This window comes from Sinocyclocheilus grahami, unplaced genomic scaffold, assembly GCF_001515645.1.
Source record: "Sinocyclocheilus grahami isolate Dianchi unplaced genomic scaffold, SAMN03320097.WGS_v1.1 scaffold66.1, whole genome shotgun sequence".
Classification (NCBI taxonomy): Eukaryota; Metazoa; Chordata; class Actinopteri; order Cypriniformes; family Cyprinidae; genus Sinocyclocheilus; species Sinocyclocheilus grahami.
Genome location: NW_015505245.1, coordinates 1,069,927 through 1,087,609, shown reverse-complemented (window position 1 = coordinate 1,087,609; position 17,683 = coordinate 1,069,927). Strand labels below are relative to the sequence as shown.

At 37.3% G+C, this 17,683-nt stretch overlaps 1 protein-coding gene and 1 long non-coding RNA gene across 2 annotated transcripts in view; one reads left to right on the top strand and one right to left on the bottom strand.

Annotated features, from left to right (window-relative positions):
• Positions 1–17,683, bottom strand: part of rapgefl1 (Rap guanine nucleotide exchange factor (GEF)-like 1) — a 40,751-nt gene that overhangs the window by 2,530 nt on the left and 20,538 nt on the right. Inside the window, exons 3-14 of the mRNA XM_016271888.1 lie at positions 17,128–17,278; positions 16,286–16,383; positions 15,494–15,606; positions 14,211–14,378; positions 13,950–14,047; positions 12,530–12,652; positions 11,131–11,309; positions 9,796–9,886; positions 9,384–9,434; positions 8,340–8,427; positions 7,239–7,303; positions 6,223–6,277 (exon numbers count right to left, since the gene is read on the bottom strand). Of these exons, the coding sequence (XP_016127374.1) occupies positions 6,223–6,277; positions 7,239–7,303; positions 8,340–8,427; positions 9,384–9,434; positions 9,796–9,886; positions 11,131–11,309; positions 12,530–12,652; positions 13,950–14,047; positions 14,211–14,378; positions 15,494–15,606; positions 16,286–16,383; positions 17,128–17,278 (1,280 nt within the window). The remainder of the gene's footprint in view (positions 1–6,222; positions 6,278–7,238; positions 7,304–8,339; positions 8,428–9,383; positions 9,435–9,795; positions 9,887–11,130; positions 11,310–12,529; positions 12,653–13,949; positions 14,048–14,210; positions 14,379–15,493; positions 15,607–16,285; positions 16,384–17,127; positions 17,279–17,683) is intronic.
• LOC107585051 (uncharacterized) overlaps positions 5,048–17,683 on the top strand; it is a 14,550-nt gene continuing 1,914 nt past the window's right edge. Inside the window, exons 1-2 of the long non-coding RNA XR_001609209.1 lie at positions 5,048–5,684; positions 5,745–6,206. This is a non-coding gene — a long non-coding RNA (uncharacterized lncRNA). The remainder of the gene's footprint in view (positions 5,685–5,744; positions 6,207–17,683) is intronic.

Sequence of the window (17,683 nt, the reverse complement as noted above, 5' to 3'; positions counted from 1 at the left end):
TTTTTTTTAACAAAGTTTCCACCAAAATACTAAGCAGCACAACTGTTTTCAACAGTGATGATAATACAAAAATGTTCCTTGAGCAGCAAATCAGTATATTAGAATGATTTCTGAAGGATCATGTGACTGAAGACTGGCGTAATGATGCTGAAAATTCAGCTTTGCTATTTTAAATTGTAAAAACATTTCAGAATATTACGGTTTTACTGTATTTTTATTTTTTTTAAATGCAGCCTTATGAGAGTTTTCTCTCAAAAACATTTTGTAAAAATCATATCGACCCCAAACTTTAAACCGTAGTGTACATTCATCTTGTGTTGAGGATGTTTTGTAACAAAACCAGACAAAGACATTGATTAACAAAGATGACATTTTGCAATACTCTCTCATATCTCAGAAGATTGAATGGAGTCATGTTTCATTTACGCAACTTTTTCTCAGATATTTCCTAAAATAGCCTAGAATAACAAGAACAAAATGTGGACCCCAGATCCCAGATCATTCAGTCATAGACAATTTTATAAAGAACTTCAAGCTGAAATGTGACCATTTGCATGAGCGTCTCATTACCGTCTTGGAGCAACACTGGAAACGGAATTAATTTCCTCTGTGATTTTTCTTTTCTAACAATAAAAAGAGATCACAGAACTGATCCGAGTTCCTTTGACGCTTTGACAGCAGGAGCGCATTAGAGACAATTACAGAGTCATTAAGTCTCGCATCCGAGCTGCTCCCCCAAAGTTCAGACCCGCTGTAAGGGAAATGGAGTTCTGCATGCTCTTACAAATGTCAATGGCTGCAATGTGTCTATTGAAATTGATGCCCTCTGGCCTCGACACGTCACCAAATAAGCCTCAGCCACCGTATAGAAATGTCATTGCAAATGGGATCCGGTTCGGTGGGCGACAGATGGAGCGTCACGCTACACCGGCATGAATCGAACGACAAACATTCAACATAAATATTAGTGTTTTTTTATGTGCAATGATAAAGACGATGGATGATTCTTTGCCGAGCATAGAGAAAAACGAATTGTTCTAAAAAAAGGCCACTTCTTCACACCAGAGTGAAAAAGTGCTGTGCGCTTGGCTGGGCATCAGTCCCTCTAATGGAAATAGATGAGGGCAATCCACTCAGGTATATGGAGGGAGAATGAGCCCTGATAATTACAGCCCTCATTCAGAACCACAGACAGGAAAATAAGTGGCCTGACGCACGAGACCTGCTGCTCGACTTCAACAGACTGACTAACTGGAGACAAGAGAAGAAAATAATCATACTAAAATAATAGCCCAAAGGGGTTCTTTTCTTAGTGATTCATACTATAAAATGAGGCTGACTCGGTTATAGTGCTGCTAAAATATGGTGGAATATTAACAAAGCCCATTTAAGGCAAGTTGCTACAAAGAAACACCTCTTATGGTAATAAATCTAAATGGTTTGATAATACCAATAATATGGTTGGTAATAAATATACTTTCATTCAAAAGTTCGAGGTCAGTAAGATTCTTTTGATGTTTTTGAAAGAAGTCTCTTATTCTCACCAAGGCCGCATTACTTTAATTAAAAATACTGTAATGTTATAAAATATTATCACAAATTTTAAAACGTTGTTTTCTATTTCAGCTTATTTTAAAATGTCATTTATCACTGTGATGACAAATTTTCGGTCTTCAGAGTCACATGACCCTTCAGAAATAATTCTAAAGCCACTTTTCCACCGAGGTTACCTGGAACAATGTGTCCCAGGAACTTTTTTTCCCCCAGACCTGTTGCTGTCTGCGTTTCCATCCCGGTCTAAAGTACCGTGAAGAATAGGCAAATAGTCTGGGGGCGTAGGTCTGCGCGCATTTCTCAATACCAGGTATGCCAATTTCAGACTTGCATCCTCGGTAGTTCGGACTTCGGGAGCTCGACTCGGGAGTGTGAACTCCTGCGGACGGGACGACGCAAGTCCGGTAATTCTGCAAACAGCAGTGCACTTGATAACATCAGTCAGCTCGCCTTGGCTACTGCAATTTTCCTCACTGTATTTACAATAAGACGAAATATGATATCAAACACCACTGCCTCATTTAGTTTTCATTTAAACATATTAATAGCCGCAGAAATGAAACTAAAATATTATATCAAACAGTATTGCCTCTTTTTATTTTCATTTTAACATATTAATAGATTAACAGAATAAAGACCAAAGATAACCTGTTAGATTTACCCAAAACGAATTATATCTTATGTTTAACCCTCATGAGGTGTTCGGGTCCTTTTTGCACTGAAATTTTTTTTATTTTTCCCGAAAATACTAGTTAATGTTATCGCATTGGACTGAAATTTTCTGACTTTGTTCACAAAGGGTATAACTACTTCTAAAAAAAATTTTTTAATCATTTTCATACTTTTCTGGGGGAGATTTTTCACCTTGTTACACTTGTGATGTTCCAGGGCAAAAATGACCCGGCCTCAAAAAATTGCTTATAAATCACTCATTATGCTATATCATCAACAAAGATTGGATTCAATGTTTTTGTCAACTTCTTATCTTTCATTTAGGACTGGTTTTGTATTTACATTTGCTTCTGATTAATCGTAGGCCTCATTTATCTGAGACTAGGCACCTCATTTTTGGAGTGAAAAAAGCATTATTTATGAATCATTTTCACAATATTAAATAAAAACTGAAGAAAATTTGCAGTTTATCACACTAGTGTACTTTAATGTTTAATCAGAGAGTTTGCTTTTAAATGCTTTTATTTTGTACAAAATGGCACAAAGTCACACTTGTGGTGTTCCACGCAAAAATGACCCGGCCTCAAAAAAATGCTTACAAATCACTCATTATGCTATATTATCACCAAATATTAGATTCAATCTTTTGTCAAATTATTATCTTTCATTAAGGACTGGTTTTGTATTTATTTTTGCTTCTAATTAATCGTAGGCCTCATTTATCTGAGAGTAGGCACCTCATTTTAAGCATTTTTTTGAGGCCGGGTCATTTTTGACCCGGGAACACCACAAGTGTGACTTTGTGCCATTTTGTACAACATAAAAGCCTTTCAAAACAAACTCCCCAATTAAACATTAAAGCACACTAGTGTGATAAACAGTGCAATTTTTCTTCAGTTTTTATTTAATATTGTAAAAATTATTCATAAAAAAATGCTTTTTTCACTCAAAAAATGAGGTGCCTAGTCTCAGATAAATGAGGCCTACAATTAATCAGATGCAAATATAAATACAAAACCAGTCCTAAATTAAAGAAAAGTTGACAAAAAGATTGAATCCAATATTTGGTGATAATATAGCATAATGAGTGATTTATAAGCAATTTTTTTGAGGCCGGGTCATTTTTGCTCTGTAACATCGTAAGTGTGATAGGGTTCTGAACACAACACACCACTAAAGAGACATCAGAGCCAGCGGCAAATGTCAGAAGGACTAGCCGAGTTGAAGCTGCTCTCGTCGAGAAACATGAGCATTGAGCTCCCGGTGATAGCGTGGAGATCACGTCTCCGAAATTGGCGAAACACATTTTTAAATGGGCGCTGTCTTTATAAACGAACCACAGATTTGAGTTTTAAACAACTACATTCTCGCCTGAAATACTTTTAAAACTACATTTCATGACACAATAACACTAACAGTAATATTTTGAAAATTATCCGCATAAATGGTGGTTGAAATACAGTGCTGCGTGAACTCAACCAATCAGCATGTTTAGCGCCCAAGTCCCGCCCCCAAAAGTTCCGGACCTTTGAAAAAGTACTACCTCGCGAGCAGGGACTCTCTGAGGGGCAATTTTTTACCCGGAACTTTATTTAGATCCTGGTTCCTGCGGTGGAAACGGGGCTCAATGTGCTGATTTAGTGCTAAAGAAACATTTCTTATTATTACCAATAATTCTATTTTTAATATTGTTGTGGAAACTGTTACATTTTTCTTTAGTTTTCAGGATTTTCAGGATTCTTTGATGAATAAAAACAGCATTTATTTGAAATATTTTTGTAACCATGTACTGTAAACATCTACTAATAACAATGTTAAAATGCCATTTGTTATCAATTCAATGCATCCTTGTTGAATTAAAGTATTAATTTCCTTAAAAATAAATAAAAACCTTACCGTCCCAAAACTGTTCATCAATAGTGTATAAAAGCACAGCTCCTATATACACATGAATGGGAAGCAAAATAAAAGGTATCAATTTATTTTTTTTCCCACCTCAAATCTGTATTTTAAGGCTGGCAAGAATACTCATCTATATTTGATTTTTCTAACTAGATTTTTTATTTTCTCCTGTCAGAGTTTGTCTATTGAGTTAAAAAGGATAATACGTTTTTTTAAGAAACTAAAAAAGGATAGATTATGGATAGATGGCTGTCATTCATTTTTTTTTATTATTCACTACGGTTATAAAAATTCAACCATTGATGAAAACCTTTTATAGAAAAGTGTCAATCCAAAAATCTATTTTTAAATAATAAATCGTAAATTGTGTTTACCACTTGATGATCGCAGAAACGGAGGTTTCAAATGATCATGATAAAATTATACATGACAACCTCAAAACAAACAGCTGCATGGAGAGGAAGGAAATCTTCTCTGCAGGGTGTGATGGTGCAGACACTCTTTAAAGACTCGCCAGATGATGCAGAAGACAAACGGAAGGCTGTGTGGGTGCTTTTCTACCTCACGGAACATCACGGTTACCATGGAAGCATTGTTTTGTTTGTGTGATTGAGATTTGAATCTAGGGAGTCAAGATTCCAAAGCGGTGAAACCCCAAAAATAATTACAAAACAGAAACTGATATTCCGCTAATCTAAGCTGCAGAAAAAAACTGCTCAAAAGACACCTAGTCCATATTTCGAACACCCAGTGACCGAATCAAGACCAACACAGTGCATTAATGACCATCCATTCTTTTCAGCAGCGTTGATTCAGAAGTATTTTTTCAAATATTCTCTGCAGGGTGTGATGGTGCAGACACTCTTTAAAGACTCGCCAGATGATGCAGAAGACAAACGGAAGGCTGTGTGGGTGCTTTTCTACCTCACGGAACATCACGGTTACCATGGAAGCATTGTTTTGTTTGTGTGATTGAGATTTGAATCTAGGGAGTCAAGATTCCAAAGCGGTGAAACCCCAAAAATAATTACAAAACAGAAACTGATATTCCGCTAATCTAAGCTGCAGAAAAAAACTGCTCAAAAGACACCTAGTCCATATTTCGAACACCCAGTGACCGCATCAAGACCAACACAGTGCATTAATGACCATCCATTCTTTTCAGCAGCGTTGATTCAGAAGTATTTTTTCAAATATTTTTTTTCCATAGGGACTTTAACAAAGCATTATGAACAGCTACGAGGTGAATCACAACATTGCAAACTTTTATTTGACAAAAAGGTACAAGACTGTGTACTTAGAACTACAATCCCATGAAGCATTATGAATGACAATCGAATTAAAAACGATGGTGAAATATAAAACTACTCATTGAAATCTGTTGATCTTATCTATAGAAACCATCATTTATTTCAGTATTTTGAGTGCACAGGAGACCAAGCTCCTTTGGTGTGATTTGCTGGCCGCAACTCTCTGATTGGTGGAATTTTATGCACAGCATCATGGGTAATGTGGTTTCTCACCACAAATCCTGCTGTTAAACATGATTTTAAAAAGTTGAAATAATGCAAAACAAGTGGCTTTAACAAGTATATACCATCAGTTAACACCCTCAGAGCTCACAACAGGTCAGTCTTTAAAAGTTATTGTTAAAAATCGATTTCCCTATTGAGAAGTTTTCACACTGAACGCGACCGTTGCACTTTATAATGAATGTTATTACGCATTATGCACAAGCAAACACATGTACAACCACAAATTTTATAGTTTGTCTGTGAGCATAAATGTTTTGAAGCACTGCCCAGCTGTTGCATGTGTTAGTGTACACACACGCTGTGGGCATGTGTGTGTGTGTTATGAAGCCGTGCCCTGTGGCTCGTGGCCCCGTGGGCTGTGCTGTCCCAAACAGATGGGCTGTGGCAGGGTGGAGCAGCAGTCTCCTAGAACTAATCCACTCAGACAGGTGTGTGAGTGTGTGTGAGGGTTCATGTAGGTATGTTGTTATGTTGGCAGGTGGAGACATGCTCTACTTTTGCACTAATCCTATTTGACAGGCCGATGTCTGTCTGTCTGTGTGTGTAGGAATACACATACCTAGCGGAGTGCTCCTATACCGCCTGATGCTTCGCACCATCTCAGCCACTTTGTGCTACAGAAAAAAAAGAGAGAGATTTGATTGACAGTCATTCAGTGAATGGTACGCAGCCACAAAATAATGTACCTGTGGCACTTATTAGCTGTACAGGATATTGCGTATTAATCAAAGTCTCAGAGTCCATTTGAGGGAAAAGGAATGCACAAAGAAAACAATTCTTACTGCATTCATTACACCCTCATCAAGCTGTTGTGAAATTTTAAGAACAAAAGACTAAAGCTGCATTCATTTGATCAAAAATACACTAAAAACAGTAATAATGTGAAATCTTTTTACAATTTAAAAATAGCTGTTTTCTATTGTAATATATTATAAAATAATAAAGAAATCTTTAGTAACATTATACGTCTTTATTGTCGCTTTTGATTGATTTCTTTTAAAAAAAATCTTACTAGCCCCAAACATTTGAACAGTAGTGGATATATAATATATTTTTACACAGATATTATAAACAGTGGGAAACAATTAAACATGCTTGAAAGTTGATTATTCATTTCATGCACAGCTGACAAAAATTAAGATGCATGCGTGTTGTCACAACAAAAAGTATAGGGGGTCCTAATACATTTACATTTAGTCATTTAGCAGATGCTTTTATCCAAAGCCACTTACAAATGAGGACAATGGAAGCAAATACTTTATAATGCTGTTCTGACTGCAATGTGGAATCATTAAGGAAAACAACATGGAAATAGATTGGTTACAATTTTAAAAAAAATTTGAACTAATTCCTATTCTCAATGTTTACCCTATTCTTAAATAGAGCAAATAATGTTTTTTTTTTTAAGTTCCTATTTAGAGGAAGGATTAAGGTTAATGCTAGTCTGTAGAAATTATAATTAGCCTTTTTAAGCACAACAGAAGTCTATGGTATGTCCTCATTTCAGTATCTACATAAATATGTGTGTGCATTAATGTAAGCGCATCATTACTTCCATTATATATGCCAACTCACCATCTTTTCAAAATTAACCAGCTCCCCATGGAAAGTCTTACAGCTCTCATGGAGGAAGGTCAGATCTGCAGAGAGAGAGTGAGAGAGTGAATGCACAATAAAGGGAACAGTTATGTAATGACATGTCATCATGCCATCACTCGCTCAACCAGGCGTCTTCTTTCTGGCTGAGCTGAACTGAAGCTTGACGTTCACACGCAAGAAAAGAGAAATAGAGAGAGTGAGGAGGAGAAGTGAACAGTCATCACATCGTGATGGGTGATCTGTCTGAAGCTTGACGTTCACACGCAAGAAAAGAGAAATAGAGAGAGTGAGAAGGAGAAGTGAACAGTCATCACATCGTGATGGGTGATCTGTCTGTGCCTGGGACAGGTCTGGTGAAAAAGAGAGAGAGAGAGGCAGGTAACATGAGAGGTAATCAGCATCTTGATATGCCACACCTGTGAGGTGTTATAAATAGGCATTTTGTTTACATAGAAAAGGTCTTGGATCTTTCGGTTTAGCTCATGAAAAATGGGGGCAAAAACAAAAGTGTTGCATTTATAATTTTGTTCAGTGTATATATAAAAATAAAAGTATATATATATATAACAAAGAGTGGGTCAGGTTTTGCTTTCATCATGGGGACCAAATATCCCCTCAAGCATAACGAAAGAAATTCACAGAAGTCCACAAGGAAACCCATAAAGAGATTAAATTATGTCTTAACGGCATGCAGAAATTCTGGGGTTAAAGGTTAAGTTTAGGGTTAGAGGATAGAAAATATCATTGGCTCAGTAAAAAAAAACAAAAAAACGCCATAATACAAAATGCACACGTGTTTGTGTGCATCACTAATGTACATGCACGCATGTTGATCCCTGGTGCATGTTTGGCTGCAGGGGGTCTGAAATCCAGCATGTTCAGGAGCTGCAGATCAGAGGGGCGTTAATTAATGAGGCGGGGCCTTTCAGACCGACTTCAAATCACAGAGGCAGTCACGGCAGGAGGGGACTTTATAAGAACACATATGGACAACAGCTGGAGGAAGAGATTGAGAGCACACTGGTGCTGCTGTAACGTGAATGTGTGTGTGTGTGTGTGTGTGTGTGAGGGACTCACCCTTTAGCAGCAGTGGAGTGAAGGGTATGAGTGGGGCTCTCAGGCTTGCTAGAAGGTCTCTGTATGACTTGTGATTCCTCGAAGGGTCCTGCATCAACACAAACAACATCATCATTACGGATGCTGTCTATTAATGTCAAATCAGCCTGCAGAGTGACAAATTTTATTGCTCAGAGGTTCTTTCAGAGATCAAGAGACTTAATGGAGTTCTCAGTTACACTGCATTCAATTATTAAAGGAATGGTTCACCCGAAAATGAACATTTGCTGTAAATTTGCTCACCCTCAGGCTATCCAAGATGTAAGTGACTTATTCTTCAGTAGAACAGTACAGAAGATTTTTACCTGAACCTGTGGTCCTTAGTGATTCATAAAATGCAAGTCAATGGGTTCCGTCACTTTGAGAGTCAAAAAAGCAGGAACAGGAAGCACAAAATAGCTCCTGGCGATATATTGAGGTCTTATGAAGCAAAATAATCAGTCTGTGCAGGAAACTGAACATTATTTGATTCATTTTGTGTGTCCTGTACAATTTTGTTTTGTTTGCTTTTTTACTTTCAAAGTGATGGAACCCATTGTCTTGTATTTTAGGAATCTTGAATGACATGAAGGTCAGTAAATTAACGGCAAATTTTCATTTTTGGATGAACTAACTTATTCATTTAGAAATAAAGAAATAAAAGTACTTATTTCTAAAAGTGTCGAGTAGAAATAAAAATAGACACAAATGGGACAATTGCTGACATACAATTAGAGTATAGAGTTAAAAAATTAACATTGATTTCATAGTCCAGATAATACATGATCATGGAAGAATCTGATAAGAAATCTTTAATTCATACCGAGTTCTCCAACTTATGGTCTTTGCAAATCTGAGCACAGTTTAAGACATTTTTGAGATGGTATTGAGACTTTCTCTAAAGACAAGCATCTGAGAAGCAGGAGACCTAAGCAAAGGTCTCCGCTTGCTCTCCATTTAATATCACTGCTGTCTAGGAGAAACAATTCAGATATTAAATTGCATTTGGGATTTTTCTTCACTTACCGCAGTGCTCTCAAATTGCTGAAACTGCTTCCGGAACTTTCCTGGCAACCCCTGCCAAAACACACACACACACACACACAAACGCAATTAGCAAATCACACATTGCCCATGCAAATTAAAACTCCATTAGGAATTGGATGCATGTAAACAACAACACGTTTATGATTTATTTAAAAATAAAAAGGCATAATCTGACAATAAATGCACAGGTGGACATGGAAATATTTCCTTTGGAACAGCACAAGCTAATTCAGAGCCGTTGTCATGACAACTGCTAATAGCCTCCTGCCAAGAATAACACTTGGCGGTTCTTAGGAACGAGAGTAGGCAGAGATGCTAAGAGACTATGTGTGAGTGCGACACAGAGAAAGAGAACATGGAAAAAGGGAGATTAACAAACAAATGCACTCACTTCCCAGGTCAGACGTAGGCGGCTGACTGCAGGGTTGTCCAGTCCCAGAACCAGCGCCAGGAACGACAGCAGATCCTGCTGCTGTTTACATCTGAAACACACACACACACACACATACAAACAACAGCACTCATTACACACACAAACCTAACAAACAACGCAATAGTCTTGTTACTGTTCTCTAAACCTATTAAAAACTCTGTATTTGGCTATTGAAATAAAGCTGAAATAAAATAAAGATTAGATGAAAAACCTTAACTTAAAAAAAAAAAAAAAACTTATCACATACTTTAAGACTTTTACTCAAGTAATATTCTAAATAATGACTGTAACTTCAACCAAAGTCATTTTCTGGTAAGATAGCTGTAATTTTACTTAAGTGTGGCTTTCAAGTACTTCATCCACCACTGGATGTAAGTGACTTTTATTCTTCAGTAGAACAGTACAGAAGATTTTTAGCTGAACATGTGGTCCTTGGTGATTCATAAAATGCAAGTCAATGGGTTCAGTCACTTTGAGAGTCAAAAAAGCAGGAACATGAAGCACAAATAGCTCCTGCCGATATATTGAGGTCTTATGAAGCAAAATAATTGGTCTGTGCAGGAAACTGAACATTATTTGATTCATTTTGTGTGCCCTGTACCTGCTTTTTTTACTTTCAAAGTGACGGAACCCATTAAGTTGAATTTTATGAATCTTGGATGACATGAATGTCAGTAAATTAACAGCAAATTTCAGGTGAAGTAAAGTATTCATTTAGAAATGAAGCAATAAAAGTATGAGATAAAGCCTTTCAAAACTTTGACATAAAAAAAACTAAAACTGAAACTAAACAAATATATATTTCAACAAAAGCACATAAAATGACCAAAACTTGAAACCTGATATATAAAAAAAAAAACTAATTAAAAATATTAATAAGTACTATAACAGTAAAATAACATTGGAATGTGAATAAAATGTTAATAAAAAAGCACAGAATTTTTCCCCCCTCAAGTCCACTTTTGATGTTATTCAAGGTTTCTTCCACCACAAACAGATTAATTTAATCTTACATGACTCTTTTTTGCCATCTTTCTGAGCCTCAGAATTAAACAGGTGCTTTCTGCGAGTGGACAATTAAAACTATATGCAAATGAACACTATTATGAGTGGCTACCCACCCCCTCCGAGAGCCAGAATACTGAACAGGTGTTGATACATGTGGGTGGTCATATGTTATCACGTTCACAGTTCTGACGCAGTTCAGTGCCATGATGATTCCTGAATAATTCATTTTTGTCACGTTCATAAGCGGTTTCAGCTTGTACCCTACCCAAACACATATACACTCACAAGGCTGCAATCTTTATGAACTTGCGCAGTAGCTGTATCCTCTTCGGAAGCGACTGGCACTGCAGGATCTCTGTGGCGACCCAGTGCTGCACTTCACTGCATCGCTGCAGGATCAGCTCCAGGTTGAGGGGGCGCCAGCGAGCCTGCTCCCCGTGAAACACGTAACACACAAACTCCACCTGTTCAAACAAACCCCACCCCCCAAAAAAATCAAACACGAACAGGAACAAAGACACACGGAAAACATTGCATAATGTCCCATGAAGTTTTGTTGTTTTTACATGAACTTTGCAATGCGGCTAGACTTGAACTAAAAGCCAGTTTCCTCAGGCACACATTTTAATTGCAATGGAAAACTACAGAGGATGCTTCTGCGTCTTGATCAGACTTGTTAGTAATCCACCCTACAAAGGATACACCAATTAAAAATATGCATATTGATAAATTAAGATATTGTTGACCATTTTAGGACAGTGTTATTTTAATTTTATTTACATACTATTATCATATTTATTTATTTATTTATTTTGAATTATTTCATATTTTCCGTTTTATTTAAATTTTAGTTTAAGTTTTAGTCATTTTGTTACAAGCTTTTGTAATTTTTATTTTATCCATTTATTATTTTTAAATATTTTTCTATATACCTGAAGCTTTTATAGTTTTGGTTTTAATAATCTCAGTACCTAAACAGATTTTATTTCAGTTAGCTATCAAGGCAATATTTCCAAGTTTAAGTTAACTTTTTCATCTAAAGATTTTTTATTTACTTTCAACTCTAATTCAATTCTCAAACTCAAATTTATTAGTTTTATTCTTTATTTTGTTTGTGTATGTAATGAGTGCCATTGCATAATACTTTTAGTTTTAGTACCTTTGAGATTATTAATAATAATTCAAATAAAGTTTTAATTTTAGCTCTAATCTACAATCTAAAAAACCTCAGGATAACATTTATTTGTGCATTTAAAATCTTTGAAATTTAAAAAAAATTAAGTTTAAAGGCAACTAATAAAGAATAAATAAATGTTACTAATTTAAAAACAACTAATTAATTGTGAGAATGACACTAGCAACTAAAAAGGTCATGCGTTTGATTCCCAAATTCACATAAAATGCACCTTAAATGCCCTGCAAATTGCTTAGTATAAAAGCATCTGCCATGTGCATAAATAAAAAAAGAACTAATAACCAAAGTTTATTTTAAGTTAAGTTAAATAACAAGGAATTTGTCTTTTAAGAACAAATCTCCTGATATCTTCCAATTACAATGATGTGCAAGTATTAAACTTTTTGATATTATGTGCACAATGCAATGCAGCAGCTTTACGCTGGCCTGTGTCTGTCTGTGGTGAAGCCGAACTGAATACTGATGATTTGAGGGCTGTAGTGTCCTGACCTCGTGCACACAGCTGAAGAGTTCCCAGTCGAACACCACCAGCTGATTGGCCACCTCCTCTGCACTCATGTCATGGAGTTTGCTGTCTCCTGGTGACCAGTGGATCTCCTCAGGGAGAGGTATCTGACCGACAAAGACATGAGGATGAGGACCGGAATCACCAAAAGACACTGAGCGGGACAAGTCAATATGGCTTTTTCAATAACTTTTACATTAGGTGCCCCCAAGTCTTGAATATTTGCTTACATCCTACCGCATTCTTATCACACAGTGAAGCTGAACTATGATCGTAGATTTTAAATAACTCCAGCTCTCTGTTTGACAAAACACTACTTTCGCTTTGTGGTTGAATAAAACAAGATTTTTGATGGCTTTCTAAACCACTGATTTAAAGTGCCCCTATTATGCCTTTTCGAATATTACCTTTCATGCAGTGTGTCATGTAGCTGTATGTGAACATAAACTATCTGCAAAGTTGTGAAGCTGACAGTGCGTGATAAAAGTTATTGTCTATCAAAAAAATAAAAAATAAAAGTTGGCTCGCATTCGCCTAAACGAGTCGTCAGGAATTACAATCTTATTCTGTTAAGGCTCTACGTCACAATGTAACACATTTGCATAATTTTTGTCCACGTTCCACGTCGTCAACTTGCCCATCCACAAACAGTAACATCATGTCGAGAAGATGCTGTATCCTACGCTGTGAGAGTAAATTTGTTTTATCACATCTTGCAATTACCACAAACTTGTTAACACTTGACACTTACTGAGAAAAGTCCTTCTCCAGTTGTGCTTGCGAATCAGTCTCTTGTCGATCAGCCAGTTCAACCGTTTCATCATCAGACTCCGGCTCGAATTGGTAAGGTACAATCAATACCTTCTTTTCTATGTATTGACAAGTCTCCAGGGCTGTCATTCCGTCATGGCAATGGGCTTTTCGTTTCCGACACGCGCTGTACGCTGTAGACCAATCCAGAGCCAAGCTCTCTACAGCTCTGGACCAGTCACAAAGGACAGCGCCATCTGACCAGTCACAGCAGTGAGGGCTCACGGAAAGGAGGGGTTTAGAGAGACTGATTCTTTGAACTGCTTTGCACGAGTCGTTTACGAATCATTTAGAAATTAGGTAAAATGAAATCTATTTTTTTTTAGAAAACGAACGTGTTTTTTGACCTTGCATGCATGTAAACCTGTTTTAGGAGACTCATAAAACAATATTAGCAACCTTAAAAATGGCATAATAGGGGCACTTTAAGTTCTCAGCACTATTGTAGATAGCTTGATCTTGAAGTTTGTGGTGTTTAACTAACAACAATCATAAGAATGATTTCCATATGACTGTAACAAATACAGAACCCTTATGCTTGCTATTTATGAAGGTCTCCATGGGAACACCACTCCCCCCTCCCACGGTTCTCACCAAGCTCTCGAGCTCCGCAGGCTCGCAAGCGAACAGGTGGGTGTTGACGCCCAGAGTGGTGAAAACAGCCTCGTCGCTGGGACGGAACACAGCCTTCTCTGAACAAACACAGATTAGATTGTGATGTTAAAGCAGAGGAGCCAAGTCAATCCCAAAAATGTTGTGTTCCCAAACAGTCTGGATCATTATTAATTGTCATGCCGCTTCATAATTTACACATATGTGTGCAAGTGAGGTTTTGGTAAGTTTGCATTCTCTTACCCCCAGATGAGGTGACGGCCACCAGTATGAGGTTGGCAGGTTGGGTGGGCTGGTCCTCGCTATACTGGAGTTTCTCTTTCACCAGAGCCAAGATCTCTCCGACCCGGCATGAGAGACGGCTCCGGATGGTCACGTATGAGTGATCTGGTGTGTAAACCCTGCAGAAGACTAAACAAGCACCAAAGAGTCAAATCAACTATTCAATGCACATCGCCCCCATCTTAGTCTCACTGCACTGCACTGCACACAGTACATTATAGAATTGATTTAAAATCCTTTTATTAGTAGGTAAATTGGTGAATGGTCTCGCCCTATCTTTCTGATCTCCTTACTGAATTTCACGAGTTCACCCTTACATCTAATCTGATTGAGCAATCGTAAGCATATTTTGGCGTGCTGTGTCCTGGGGGAGGGCTCCAAGCCCGGAATACAGCCTGAACCCAGAGAACTCCCCCTATCCCTAGTATGGGATGAAAATAGATTAAGAGCAAGGAGTTGGGGTGGAGGAGTGATGCCGGAAGACTGTCATAAGTTAGAGGTAAGTAGGCTGCATTATTTTACAAATTATATAAAGCAAAAATTGTTGTGTTGTTTTAATTGTCCAGTATAAATGACACTGACAATGGCAAATCTGATAGTCATAGTATCACATGCTTAATAATAATAATAATGTTTTATTATTTTTTGAAAAAAATGGGGTCAGTTAAGTGAATAAAATTTTGTTTGTGCACAGCTCATTTTCTAAAAATTAAAATAAAATAAAATTGTGAAATATTATTACAATTTAAACTATGTTTTCCATTTCAATATATTTTTTAATTTTTTTTTTTTTTTGATAAAAGAGGCAAAACTTTGAATAGTAGTAATTCTGTACAATATCGACTTCCTTTCCATTCACGACTCTGACAAAACTGGCACAAACTGGGTCACTGGAGGCTTCAGGGTCAGTGGTGTTTTGTACTGTCAGATTGCTTATTGATTAAGGTCTGGGAAATCACTTAGCTTGGCTTGAGCCACTGCCCTCACAAAGAGTCCCATTCCATCAGATGAGCTCATTGCATCTATAAAACTTGGCAGGCGCTACTTATGTGACCCGTTTTGTCATCCTGGTCAGAATGAAGTAGAAGCAGACTGGCACTTTCACAAAAAAAGGATGAATAAGATGATTCCCTAACAGTATTCTCATGGGCGTTATTGCACAGCTAAGCAAACGCAGTGGTAATAAACTGCGGTCAGTCTGTGCGATATTTATGCATCGTATTGAAACAAAGGTTTGAACGTACTTTCGTCCGAGCCACGGAAAGCCTCTCGGGGCTGCAGGCAGGCGTCGATACGCCTGAAGTGTCGGAAGAGTGGGCGGACTTGCTTCTTGCGACTCTCCTTGTCCTCCTCAGCGCTGTCAGATGGGAGGGAAAACAAGTCAGGTAGCTATTCATGTGTAAATAATTGAATGAGTTATTTGTCTCCAAAAGACTATTATTGACCTAAAATTAGTTTAGTAGTGTCATCAGGGATGGAAAATATTCTATGCATGTGCAAGATATTTGAGGACCAGTTATGGCAAGCTCTTAAAACTGTTTATAACTGGACTGCAAGACATTTTAAACTGCAATCTGCCAAAACCATGAAAATGGCATTGATTATGTTTGCATGGCATCCTTATAATTTAAAGATGCAGAAAGACCAAACATGTCAGTGCCAATTAAAGGTTCTCCAGGAAAAATTTGGTTTTTTATAAACTGAGTTACAGAACTGTTTAAGGGTTTATGAAAAGACTGCTGCCTTGTTGAGAGGCTTTAAATGACACAATAGAAATCCAACACAACACATTAAAGTATTAATCTCTGCACATTAATTCTTCATCTGGTTCTAAAGCTCTTAATGGGCAACTGCATGCGCCTCATTTAATACTTTACAACTCACGCTGTACTTCACCAAACTAAGAGGCTGTGAGGCTTCATGCCTTATGTGATTTTCTGTTCCTCTATGATTTCTGCAGCCATTATAGCTCATAAAATATATTTATAGCTTATATTAAAATTCCACTGTGAGGATGAAGGGGATTTGATGCTTACGGGCTGTGTAATATCTCAGTCCAGCGCTGAAGCTTCAGGACGTCTTCCACCAGTTCAGGAAAGCGGCTGAGCTCCTGAACGGCGCACAAATACAGCTCCTGAAACGACATGCATTTATTATTAAGATCTGCAGGAGGGAAATAAAGGAGAAAAAGCAACTGATGATTATAAAAAAAAGAACCTTTTTCAAAATTTCAGCAAGCATATTAATATTAATATAATGACAATGTGAAAACAGATAGTCTGACGTCTAAAAACAACTGCAAGAAAAAATAAGAAAACAGCAGGTTTCAAAATAAACCTTGTGTAGTCATGTACCAGAACAAAATATCAAAAACAAGAAAAAAATTACATCTGGAGCACAGGTGTGTTTGTCTTTAATTAAGAAGCACTGATGTGAAACAGACGAAAAGAGCAACATTTTCCTTAGCGGGGCTTTAATATGTTCTGTTACCATAGTAACCCTGAAAGTCTTTTACCAGTGATGACACCCTAAGAACTGTACAGAAGGTACACAATATAAAAATCTCCAATTAGGTTAATTTTTCTAAATACATTTCTAACTAAATTGAATAAGGTTTATTATTAAGGTTTATGCTTAAAACAATTGCCAATGGGTTAATAAATGTTAATTCAAGATATATGCTCTGAAGAAGACTCATGTTGTTTCCCAAATCAATCTATTTTTTTTAGGTATTTCACTGAAAAACAAGACAAAAATACTTATTAAAAAATGTTCAGTGTCTATTTTAGAGTCTGTTTTAGTTTGTTTATTTTTTAGCTTTTTATTTTGTTGTTTGTATGCATTTGAATACTTTTTTTTTTACAAACGTGTGCAGTACCTTTGGGAAGGTGCTGGAGCGATCTCCCTCCTCCTGCAGTAAGTCTCTGTATGTGTCCAGATAGCGGAAGGCCATAGTCAGAACTGCAAGTTTCCGCTCAGCTCCATCCCAGCCGGGCCAGCCCTCACCCTGCTTACCCTCTGAGCTGAATCTGAGCCAGGAGTTAAGAAACAACACACTCACGAGCCAACACACACACACCTGCGCTCACTAAATACAGTCAATACAACTGTACGAACACGTCAACACCTGTACAGACAGATGATAGATAGATAGATAGATAGATAGATAGATAGATAGATAGATAGCCTCAAACACAACATACAGCTGGTGTTTTTCAGCACAGAAATTTGGGTTTTATGGTTTTATGAGTGTATGCAGATAAACACATACTCAGACAGCCGCTGTCCGATCACCTGACACAGATGCCGCACTGGAAAAACAAAATCTATGCTTCAGTGGCCAGACAGCCAGAATAATTACAACCTTTGAAAAGTATTGAGGCCGATGGAACACACCCATCACACCCACACACACTCACTCACACACACACACA